The sequence below is a fragment of the Saccostrea cucullata genome, unplaced genomic scaffold (assembly GCF_032062105.1).
Source record: "Saccostrea cucullata isolate Sc308-1 unplaced genomic scaffold, CSIRO_AGI_Scuc_v1 ctg11928, whole genome shotgun sequence".
NCBI lineage: Eukaryota > Metazoa > Mollusca > Bivalvia > Ostreida > Ostreidae > Saccostrea > Saccostrea cuccullata.
In genome coordinates this window covers 44,323-56,854 of record NW_026933262.1, presented here as the reverse complement: position 1 = coordinate 56,854, position 12,532 = coordinate 44,323, and the positions used below count along the sequence as shown (strand labels likewise).

Sequence of the window (12,532 nt, the reverse complement as noted above, 5' to 3'; positions counted from 1 at the left end):
GGTTGATATTTTGAAAGATGATATTAGCAGATTAATTTTCCACATTTTTTTAAATTTCTTTCCTTGGAAAAAGGTTTGTCCCTTCATCATTGTTCATATAGACAAACATGAATCCCAACGGATACTTAAAGCTGAACACTTCTCATAAATAGGCACAGTCAGACGGGTATATAAACCGTTCGCTTTAGTCTCGTCCGATTGCACACTCAAAACTCGTGGCCGACATGTAGTATTCCTATAGTGGATTTAGATTTTTTGCGTTTACTTCTTGTTTTTATGTGCATTTTCTGTTTGTAAATAAAGTATTGACCTGTAATTTTCATGATACTTTTGTCCTGTTTAGGAAAAAATACGTAAAATTTGATAATTTCATCGATATTGAGTAGTTATACTTTGTAAGATGTACGTCTGCATTCGTCGGATCTCTACAGTAAAATACATTGAACTGACTAGCGATTTGCTCCTTATACAGGTCCAGTACAATCTCTTTATTTAGCTATATAGCTTTAAATAGCTTTATAGCTTTATCAAGCTATTCAGTATAGCTTAATTTAGCTATTTTACTGTACTTTTTTCTCAAAGGTGTAATTTTCTCAGTATGTACAAAAAAGCGCACCTTGGTGCAGTGATGATATACAACTTTGAACTCTTCTTAAAATAATGCATGTAAAATTCACTCATCAAATTAGGTCTCCTTGAGAGACTTTGTAATCAAAGTTCTACAAGTTTTGGGGCTATATAAAGCAATTGATACAGTTACTTCTGCAATGATATTATAATGGAGACCAATTATGTTCAACAAGATAATTGGTTGGTAACAGTTCAGCACAATGAGAAGCAATCATGCCTCAAGGCACCCAAGGTAGTGAAATTCTCTTTTGCTTAAAAGTATTCAAAAGCTGCAAAGTTAGAACTATCTTTGATTTTGGTTGTTCTTTTGATAGCCCATAATACAAATATGAAGAGTCAAATACATGCGACTTTTTGTTTATTTTCAGCTAAAAACATTTTTGTGAAAAACTGTATAAAAATAGCTAAATAAAGCTATTTTCAATAGCTTAATAAAGCTATATAGCTATTTAAAGCTATATAGCTAAATCAGGAGATTGTACTGGACCTGTTATATACGAGTTGTAGGGAGAGCGTTGAAGAACGAGAAATATGGCGACTATGCCTATTTACGAGTAGTTTTCAGCTTTAATCGTACCGAGTTTGAGTGAAAATGATCCAGTGTGTGGATCTTGAGGATTTTAAAGTGTGTATTTTAAAAAAGTCTACAGACAAACAGACAACTAGACAGATGCTTGACAAAATGTGATCAGAAAAGCTTTTTTGAGCCTTTGGCTTTTGTGAGCTAGTAATGAGCTAATGATGAGTAAACTCCTTCTCAAACTTTTTTTTAGGGGGGGGGGGGGGCGTGCCACCAATCTCAACCCCCACCCCCTGACAATACCCACATCCCCAGATACCTGCAAGAATCTTAAAGATGATGTATATCAGTTCATTGTGCTACCTACATTGTAATTTGATAAATGTTTACAAGGCATGCATTGGTTCTGTGACTTGGCCATGTTGGTTTCACTTTAGGCCTAATGTTCAGCTAAAAAAATTCTAGCATTTCTTTTTTTTTTTACCTCAATCCTCTCGTCGGCTGCCCTACAAAACCGTCATCCGTGAAATCCATCCTCGTAGATAACACGAAAAATCCAGGAAAATCTGTGTGTATAAGCTCTGTAAATCGCAGTGTAATCTCGCCAAAGTCCAATATCAAGTGAATGAGTTCAGTTCACGTGGACAAAACCCCGCATAAAGCCTGCTGTGGTCACTGGTGCGTGAAATGTGTGAATAGTAGGGTAGACTGTGTATAAGAGACGTTGAAGGTTTTTCATGAATTTCTCATCTAAGGGCAGTGGGGAAAAGTCAAAATACAGCTATGCACCCACATGATTTTTCTCGGTATTTGCATATAAATTTAATTGACATCATACATAACATTTTACATGATTTAGAGAGCACAGGTACTTGTGGACAGTTTTATAACAGACAGTCGTGCACTCCCGATCCTTTTTTCATCGACGTACGGCAAAAACGAATATCTCGACTCCTTGCTGTAAATTTCACCACGAAAATTGAAAATTTCTTATATTTATTTACATATCAACAATAACATAAGAGCTTCATTGAAATTAATGCATGTAATACTAGTCAAAATTCTGTATTTGGTACTTGATAAATTATACGAGTCTTAAGCCCGGTTTACACGCTCTGCTTTTGCAGCTGTTTTTAAAATCTGCATTTTACATGCAAAGCAGACATAAAACACACTCTGCTTACCATCCTGCTTTCACTATATTAGCATATCATTTCCCGCCATTAGTCACATAAACACGTGTAAAAATCAAGATTTTGATATTTTGCCTCCTCTTTTAATAATCATTTGGCTGCTGCATTTTTAAGAAATAAAGGAAAATTGAAGGACATGCTGGACTAGACCATGGATTCTTGCAGAAAAGAGCATGGGGCACATCATGCACTTATGCATTTTCTAATTGCAAATTGAGAGTTACAGAATATATTTGTGAGAATGAAAAAACAATACTGGTATCTAGGTGTCACCTTTAATTGTTAAAAAGAAATTTTCAGAAAATCAATTTCTCCTGCAGAACGTCTTTCTTTTTCCTCTTATATATTCTTGCAACAGGTAAGAATAATGAATAAAAAGTAGCAAATTACAATTTTTATTTCACATATATTTTAAATTGTTGGATATTAAAATGCAATTTTGTAATTTTCAGGGGAAAGTTACAAGTCCATATCATACTTGTATCGTATTCCAGTGCCAACATTGTCTAGTATAATCCCTAGACGTGTGCTGCTATATACAATAGCCTAAAAGATGATTATATGAAGGTATGGTTAAAATTTAATATGAATGTATGATATTCATAGTTCAAGATACTGTTGACCCATTGGTAGGGGGCTAATTCCTTGATTGGTCAAAGGCTGAGAGTTCGTGCCCATTCCATTGTGTTGACCCATTGGTTGGGGGCTGATTACTTGATGGGTCAAAGGCTGAGAGTTTGCGCCCATTTCATTGTGTTGACCCATTGGGTGGGGGCTCATTCCTTGATTGGTCATAGGCTGGGGGCTTGCTACCACTCCTTGTTGCTGGCTCATTGATAGAGGACTCATTCCATATTGTGGATTAGTTGAGGATGGACTAGAAAATCCCAAAGTCCCTTGACCCTGCAAATGCCCATACTCTGCTTCAAAAAGAATGGTCTGAAATTTCAGTTTCACGAATGACTTCACCCGCCCATCTAATTTGCGCAGGGCTTCGGCTATATAATTCCCATAAAGGGTATCCTCATCGGGAGTGGGTGAAGGGGTGGCTGATCTTAAGCCGGTCCTTTTCCTGATGTCCTGTAGACATGACATGGCCTGAGACATTATAGCTTCTGGTCCATTTAGCCTTGCTCTTTTTTTTGTAGGACCTGGTCTCTCTTCTTGTGACGTCTCCGACATATTGTCGGTACTATCATCTTGCTCATCATCATCCTCCCCTGCATTATTTGTGTCCTATTAAAATATATATATATATTTATTATTTTAGGTTCCAAATTCATGGGAAGATTGGCAGAAAATAGCTAAAGAGTTTGAAGACAAGTGGAATTTTCCTAATTGCATTGGGGCCATGGATGGGAAACACATAGCAATTCAGTGTCCTCTAAAAAGTGGTTCAAATTATTACAATTATAAACAATTTTACAGCATAGTTTTATTGGCTTTGGTTGATGCTGATTACAAATTCATATATGTAGATTGTGGTTGCAATGGAAGAGTAAGTGATGGTGGTGTGTTTGCAAATTCAAGCCTATACCAAGCTTTGGAATCAAATGATCTTAATATTCCACCTAAAAAACCTTTACCACTGAGACATACACCTGTTCCATATGTCACTGTTGGGGATGAAGCATTTCCCTTAAAATCTTATATTATGAAACCATACTCCTTTAAAAATCTGGACCAAAACAAGAGAATTTTCAACTACAGGCTTTCAAGAGCAAGGCGAATAGTTGAAAATGTTTTTGGAATTTTAACAAGTAGATTTGGGGTATTTAAAAAGGCTATTCCTCTAGAACCAGAAAAAGTTGAGGGAATTGTTTTGGCATGCTGTGCACTGCATAACTTTCTAAGAACAAGGAAATCAGCCACAGAATATATAGGCCCAGGGATGATTGATGAGGAGGACACTGAGAATGGGACAATGAATTATGGGATTTGGAGACATGAAATGGGCACAAATCTACCCGGTCTTATTCGACAATGTGGGAATCGATCAAGTAATGATGTACGAGAAATAAGAGAAGAATTTTGTGACTATTTTAATACAAATGGTCAGGTTTCTTGGCAATGGGAATTGCTGTAACTTACAAGATTGGACTGTGATCCTCTGGGGACAATTTGTGTTTTCAAAAAGGCATCCAGGGACTTGAAATGAACCCATGAACTGGTGTAGAGTTCGTCTGTGCCAGAGCCACTCTTCCTGGACTTGTTTATTTTGGACAATTCCTTAGAATAGTATCCTCTGAGATAGGATATTTTGGCTTGTATTTGATTGACTGTAAATAAAAAATAAATACATTTACAAGTTCAAGTTGTTAAATATTTATTGTATATTCACCAAATAACAAATAGCATGATTCATAAGTTGAATAACATGTGACAGTGTGCTACAGAAAACAAAAACACTTACCATTACATTCCAGACCTTCATATTCCTCTCTCAGTTTTTCTAATATATTGCTTAATGCTCTTTGTCTGCAGTCCTTTTTGGAATAAGATGTAGATGAAACATTCCATAGGTCTGGTTCCTCATGAAATAACTCAATTAGTCATTCTTGTTGCTCAGTACTTAATTTTAATTCATCAATTCTCTTCTTACCCGCCATTTTCTTTGTTTTTGTTTAACATGTGTATATGCATCTTATCTCATATTTAGTTTTTCGGTGATGCTGATTGGTCAGTTACGTCTGCAAAGCAGACTGAAATAGAGCAAGTTCTATTCTGTCTGCTTGCATGCCTGCAGTGCATAAACCCTAGTTTACACAGTCTTCTTTTGCAGCTCTGCTTCAAAGCAGCTGCAAAAGCAGAGCGTGTAAACCGGGCTTTAAGGTAGTCCGATCCTCATGTTTATAAAATTAGCAGTTACATGTAAGTACTCAAAAAAGTATCTCTGAATTCACAAAGGTATGCATGTAAATTTATCCACCACAGTATTTCTTTTAAATTAAAAATCAGATTTAATCCTTTTTTTTAAGGGAAAATTGTCAAATCTCTAATATTTTTGCAGAAAAAGCAAATTAGAACATCAGCAATGCATTTTCTAATTGCAAATTGATTAACAAATATATTTTAGGTTAAAAAACAATAGGTATCTAGGCATTTAGAGAAATTTTCATGAATTTTATACTTATTTGGTATTTTGTCTTCTTTTTCCTTTATATATTCTATAATACATAGTGTAAAAGTTTTTACTATCATTGCAAGACACTACACAGTACTTCTCATTTCATATGCTAATAAGAATTGGCATCTAAGGCTAAATTCAAGAAAAATCTATTTTCTCTAAAACTGTATTAATTCTTTCTTGTTTGTTATGGTACAACTGTCAACTTTTGTTAGATCTTTAATAAGACTTCCAAAGACCTTAAATCTTATAAAAATGAATTCAATGAAAACTGTTGCATAAAAAATTCATTTTCAAGCATCATTTTTATGCATTTCAAATTAATTTTTGGAGTTATATCCTTCTGGCTGAGGATTGGATATTCTTAAAATTGACCCAAGAAATACAGGGGCGTAGCCAGGGTACCTTTGATGTAGCTGAAGATCTGTAGCGTTAGGGCACAGGCACCTGACGTTACTTATTTTTCTTGTAATAAAAAATATACACATACCTAATAATATTTATCAGATCTATTAGGTATGTGTTTCCTTTTTTTCTTACAAGAAAAATAAGTAACCACTTAGGTGCCTGTGCGTTAGGGTTTTATATATTTGTCTTTGACCATAACGCTACAGATCCGGTAGTGCAAAAAAGACTTTTTTAGTGCAATTTGCGGCGCAATATTTTTTGCGCTCTTTTGGGGGAGAATTTCTCCTTTTTCCAGCATCGGTCAATCAACTAGCTACTTTTCAACTCCTAAATTCTAGACACGGTATCTGTAGCGTTATGGTCAAAGACAAATACGTATATAAAACCATAACGCTACAGATCTGCAGCTACTTTTGATGTGGACACCCGAGTATACTGGAACTGTCAGAATATTTTTTTTTCCGTAGAGCTACAGTTCTGCAGCTGATTAAAAGTCTTCAAACCAGAATTGAAAAAACAAAAATAAATGTAAATAACATTAATTCAAAAAGCCACTTTTGTGTCACATGCATGTACAAGAGAATAAATTCAATCAAGGTCTAGATCTAATCATTTATTTCTCTTTTACCCCTTTGAAGCCTAAAAAATCTCATTTCTTGTTACAATACATATTTTAAAATATATGAGAAAGTCTTTTGCAATGTAGGGATATTTTCTTTTTTTCAAATCAAGTTTTACTATTAAAAATATTGTAACGTTCCCACAATAGTCTATTCTTAGAATGCATGCATGTTCAATATGAACATGTAAAAGAAGTTGAATTCCCCCCCCCCCCCCCCTCAAATTTGAGTTTTGTTGTCCTTATACTTTATTCACATACATGATGATACACTGTAAACAAAATAAATACTGTCAAAAAAATCGATAGGCGTTGGTCTTAATTGCCATTGCATTATTCATGTTAATAAATGATTGCTTCAAATGAGTAATTATTTGATTCTATAGTTTCTGCATATTTATGCATAAAAGCAAGTTATTTAATTATAAATTGAGGTAATATGTTTAACGATTTTTTTTTTATTAAAAAATTTTGGAAACAGTAAGCTAATTCATTTGGGTTTCACAAACATTCAGTTACCAATTAAGGTGGAATGCCACGCAAAATTTTTATCTTATAGATCTTTAAGTCATTTTAAACAGTGGTTTCAACATTGAAAGGCTATGGTTCAGCTTTCAGCCCTTGAAAGTAGTGGCCAACTTTTTCAAAGCCAACTTACTATCACTTCCAATTTTGTCCCTACAATTCTTGATAATACTATACTTTGGTAAAAGTGGGGGGGGGGGGGGGCAAGCATGCTTTCAATGAAAAAAGAAATGATTTCATGTCTCCTGTATGCAGATGACCTTGTTTTATTGTCCAATTCAAAATCAGATCTTCAATGTAAACTCAATCTTCTCCATGATTACTGTAGTGAGTGGTGTCTAGAAGTAAACATAAAAAAAACAAAGGTAATAATTTTTAATAACTCTGGTAAATTACTGAAGGAAGCATTCCAACTTGGTAATGACATTATAGAATGTGTAAAACAATATAAATATTTAGGGATAACTCTTGAAAACAATGGAAAGTTTACTGAAGCCAAAAAACAACTGTATCAGAAAAGTTTAAAGGCATGCTTTAAATTCTATAGGGATGTGAAAAATGCTAACCCCTCCTTAAAAACATTTTTACATATATTTGATCACTGTATTAAACCTATAGCTTTATATGGCTGTGAGAACTGGAGCATTATTAATGTTACTCCAAAAAGGAAAAATATCCCTCTTTTTGATATATTTAAAGATTGGGAAGTTGAAAAACTCAATATGAAATTCTGTAAATACATTATGGGTGTATCTAAATCTTGTACAAATGTAGGAATCTATTCTGAACTAGGGAGGTACCCATTATATATAGACATGTTAAAGCAAATATTCATGTACTGGTATAAACTAGAACATACATCATCTAACCTACTGAAAGCAGCTCTCAATGAGTGCAAATCAAACATCATCAACAGTGATTGGTACTCCAGTATATTATTCTACAGTGAAAAACTTAATATTAATTTGTCCCTTTGTAAAAAACTAAGTGAAAACAAATTTAAATTGTACATGAAAAGACAACTCAGTAATAGTTTTTTAAACATTTGGAACGATATTCGTACCAATTATTTGGAAGGCTTTGGTAAATTAAATACATATTTTAAGTATAAAAGGTCTTTTTATTTTGAAAAATACTTGAATATGAAAAATCGAGACAATCGGGTAATTCTCACAAAATTCAGAATTAGTAATCATTGTTTAAGGAGGCTGGTGGGTCAACAAATTAATCCCAAATTAGCCACCAGATTTGATTTAACTTTTTAGATACGGTATCTTTAGCTGTCAACTATCATTTGACAAAGAACAAATTCATACATTTTAGTTTTAAAATTTGATCATTTTTGTATATCTTTATATGGAGCTCTCCTTTTAAAGGAGATTGAAATAGTGTAAAAATGGCTGCCACCCCCCAGCCTCTTTAAGGGTGGAGACGGGTAGATATGAAAGGAAAATTAATAAATGTGGTAAAAATGAAATTCTTCCCAGGTGTGAGAGAATCTGTCGTTACTGCACCTCAAGTCCAACTGAGGATGAATTACATTTTTTGCTAGAATGTTCACTTTATAATGACTCAAGAAGAGAGTTTTTAGATAAAATCTTTAAAACCTTTCCTAATTTGATACTGCTTAACAATGTTGACCTGTTTACATGGATTATGTCAAATGAAGATTCTGAGTTTGTTGTTTTATTATGCCAACTCTTAAATGCAAATTTTAATAAGAGAAAACAACATAGTTCAATATAGGCATATTGCAGATATTATACATAGGCCACTTATAATGTACATTCTATACATCCTAAAAGAAGATAACTAACTCTCTGTTCATTATACTATGTTTGTTTTGTTCTGTTTTGTATATGTATAACTGTGATGATTTTGGACACTGTTCTGTATGCTCCACTGTGGGCCCAAATTGGTTGAATATTCTAGTATTTACTATGTAAAAAACCCCACCCCCTGTTGATACGTCCCTGTAATTAATAATATGTCTGCTGATAGATTGACTGCTTTCCAACCCAGTTTCAAGAAAAGTTCTAAAATATTAAAAAAAACAAACAAACAAAACTAGAGGTTCTGTGAGTAATGAGCTCACTAAATGATATCCCCATGCGTTGCTTATTGTTTTACGGTAATGTGTAAAGAGGAATAACTCGTCCTATCAAATGATATCCAGAAGCTAGAAGCTAAAACGAGCCACTTTCTGATTTAGGCCCAGATTTCTTGAATGGCGTTTTTATATAGTACGATTGATATTAACCAATCATCATAGATTTGAATAACATCCATAATTTCCACGTTTGCAGGTGATAGTTCTTTTTTCAGCTATCAAAAAAAGATGTCGCCATATGATATCAACATGTCAGATCATTGAATGTGAGTTATTCTAAGTCACCAGGAAGCGCATACAGTAATTTTTTTTTTTTGCAGATCAATTGAACAGTATGGACCTAACAAAAGAAATGGACAGACTACACAGAGACAGGGCCATTGGTCCACCACAACACAAGAAACAGGTTTGTCCTAATCTCTGTATACTCTGGAACAGAAATAACTTCATCCACTTTGAATGTTTATACATGTAATGCTGTTAGCAATTGTGATGATCAGAGATCACAGTGTTATGAGTCATTGACTTAATTCTTTCATGACTACTGCCAATCTGTATTTAGTCTTTCCATGCTTTCCAGGTGTCTGACTTGTACACGGAGATCCAGATCATATTCTTAGCTGACTTAGAAGTAGCAGCCTCTTCTGTCTGGTCACACAACAGCCCCTGGAGAAAGCCGACACCTTGAGGCTGATTCAGCACCTAAGGGTAGACAACTCTGAGTGCAGATGACACCCTGGACCCCGTGAGTCTGTGTCTGTTAATGGCCCTCCTGTATACTGTTTTGATGTCAGTCTGTTGGAACATGAAGATGGAAGACAGGTTAGTAATTTGATAATTTACTTTTCATATTTCACAAAGCACATTTGTAAGGAATGTTATATGTAATATCCATTAAGTTGAAGAATTGTGAAAATTTTAATTGTATAAACATAAAATTTCTGTGCTCTGATTTAGCAAGAGTTGATCTAATAAGAATGAATAGAAAGGTTAAAGTTGATGACCTTTGACATTTACTTAGGTCCTGCAGCATCTACCAATGATGACAGACTCGACCTACATACCTGACATACACCAGGATCTCATGTCTAAGCGAGTCTGGACCAACCCTGGACAGAAGAGCGTGGTGCTGCTGGCCGGGGGGGTGACCCTCAGACAACTCAACCAGTATCAGACCCCCTAAGATAAAATATCTAATCTTATCTAAAGAGGGAACCCCCACGCTCCCCAGGAACAGTATAATATTAAATACATAAATTCTTTATGGTATCAATCTTAGAGTTGATGAGAATATGTGACATGTCGGTGCATGTAAGTCAATGATGATAGATCGTGAATAAATTTAATATGGCCAGACAAGATAATTATGATGCTCTAAGCAGAAAATAAACTGGAAACTCATTTTGGGCCTTGATTGATAGCTGTAAGATTATTCACTCTAACTTGATCTCCATGAATTTGATTTATATTTCTAGCAGGGAATGGAATTTCTGAAGAAGATGATTCAGGTAAATGTCATTAACGAACCCTGCATTGGAAGCTAACATGATCCACTTCCTCTAACTGCATGGCCATTGCACCGGTACATGATTTCCATAAAGAGGTTGGTCTTTTAATTGATGCATATTTCAAGTTGACATCAAAATTTAATTTAGTTAATTTTAATTTAAGCAATGCAAACAAGAATTTGTTTGACAAATCATTATTATAGTTTAACTCTTCAGAATGGATTCTTAATAACACTATTAACAGCTAGGGTAGGGACTGTTATTCATATTATAATAAACCAGCATAACATTTGAGTTTTTTTGTCTTGTAGGAATATTATCTAAAGAAAGTCCATGGGCTGGTAACAGACTTCATTTTTCACATGCCATTGAAGGTACTTATGTAATACCTAAACAAATTGTTAATGCATTTGATCACTGTGAAAAAGGTGCCAATTTTGCATGGCTATATAACTTTATTTGAAATGAAAATATTCAACATCTCAGAAAGGTTATTATTGTAATATTGATTAATGTAAAAGATTTTGAAAAAAATATTCTTCGTGTAATATTTAAGAGAGAAAATGTTTAGAAAGTGACAAAAATATACATAATTGAAAAGTTTTGCAGGAAACTTTATTGTGGATGTTTTACAGGTGAAAGAGCTTCATACAAGAGGAGATGAGGCGTCGAGAATTGCGGTATCCCAGAGTTCCCTAGAACCTCCCACGTCACCCAGTCATGGCTTCGATCCGTACCTACTGAGACTGGTGCGTAACTGTCGCTTGTGTTAACTGCTTATATCAACATGATTAAGGTTTACTGACCCTCTGACAAGAGAGATAACTCCCACGTCACCCAGTCACAGCTTCCAGTACCTACTGAAACTGGTACGTAACTGTCGCTAGTGTTAACTGCTTATATCAACATGATTAAGGTTTACTGACCCTCTGACAAGAGAGATAACTCCCAGATCACCCAGGCACGTCTTCCAGTACCTACTTTGACTTGTACGTAACTGTCGCTAGTGTTTATTACTATCTTATATTATTATGTATCTAGGGTGGGGGGGGATGGGTACATAATAGCCACTTAAGTGTTTACTGCTTATATCAATGTATCTTGGGTAGGGGGATTGGTTCGTAACTGTCCCTAGTGTTTACTGCTTATATCAACATAAGTAAAGCTTATTAACCTTCTGACAAGAGGGATAACTTTTGCTGCAATGTATAAAAATAGTTCCCTTTAGAAATAGTTCATGAGGCAATTTTTTTAGAATTTTGAAATTTAAATTCAAAATTGATTATATTGTTAACATTTCAATTTTATCTTACATTTCTTATGCAAAATCATCATGAAATCTATTATCTACATGTATATTAGTGATCTGTGCTGTGTTAAATCATTAAAATTTATTTTTGGTTGTAAAACATCTTTTGATTGGATGAAATATTTAGTTTATATGTATAAGTTAAGTTGCCCATATAGCAATGAGCTAGTACATCAAAAATGTTTAAATCAGCCTGAAGTTACTTTAAAAGTATGCTCAATTTGAAGCCATTTTTGAAGGAAAACTTCTAAAGTTTGGTAAAGCGTTAACTGCCCAAATTTATGTAACATTGTATAACATAAGTTGAAATAAACTTCATTTCTCAAATATCAAAATCTTACTATCAAGTGGTTTTACATTACAGGTGTTGCTGTATAAGTAATACTTTAAGTATTAAGTAATACTTTAATATCCAAGATAGAATCTATCACTTTTGATAACTCAGAATAAAGACATTCTGTATAGGGTTTGTACATGTATTATAAACTGTATTCAGTAATGAATAATTTTGATTTCCTGAAACAAAAGGAAGTAAAAGACACTTTTTGAAGCTAATCAAAAGTTGAAGCCTGCATAAAGTGCA

General features: G+C 34.1%; 2 protein-coding genes and 2 pseudogenes across 2 annotated transcripts; 3 read left to right on the top strand and 1 right to left on the bottom strand.

Moving 5' to 3' along the window:
• Nucleotides 1–2,840: 2,840 nt before the first annotated feature.
• On the top strand, nt 2,841–4,653 carry LOC134237799 (uncharacterized). The gene is made up of 2 exons (XM_062719943.1): nt 2,841–2,910; nt 3,614–4,653. Exons 1-2 carry the CDS (start codon nt 2,905–2,907, stop codon nt 4,427–4,429), a joined length of 822 nt encoding a protein of 273 aa, XP_062575927.1. The 5' UTR covers nt 2,841–2,904; the 3' UTR covers nt 4,430–4,653.
• Nucleotides 2,857–5,167, bottom strand: LOC134237798 (uncharacterized; annotated as a pseudogene).
• A 2,688-nt stretch (nt 5,168–7,855) lies between these two features.
• The window catches only part of LOC134237795 (nuclear pore complex protein Nup205-like), a 29,187-nt pseudogene continuing 24,510 nt past the window's right edge, over nt 7,856–12,532 (top strand).
• On the top strand, nt 10,606–11,436 carry LOC134237797 (nuclear pore complex protein Nup205-like). Its single transcript, XM_062719942.1, has 3 exons — nt 10,606–10,735; nt 10,952–11,014; nt 11,276–11,436. Exons 1-3 carry the CDS (start codon nt 10,700–10,702, stop codon nt 11,411–11,413), a joined length of 237 nt encoding a protein of 78 aa, XP_062575926.1. The 5' UTR covers nt 10,606–10,699; the 3' UTR covers nt 11,414–11,436.

Bases quoted from the DNA above. Each gene is read 5' to 3' on its own strand.
- LOC134237797 (XM_062719942.1), top strand. From the start codon at position 10,700: ATGGCCATTGCACCGGTACATGATTTCCATAAAGAG. The intron at 10,736-10,951 runs GTTGGTCTTTTA...TTTGTCTTGTAG, and splicing joins TACATGATTTCCATAAAGAG to GAATATTATCTAAAGAAAGT. The intron at 11,015-11,275 runs GTACTTATGTAA...GATGTTTTACAG, and splicing joins TTTTTCACATGCCATTGAAG to GTGAAAGAGCTTCATACAAG.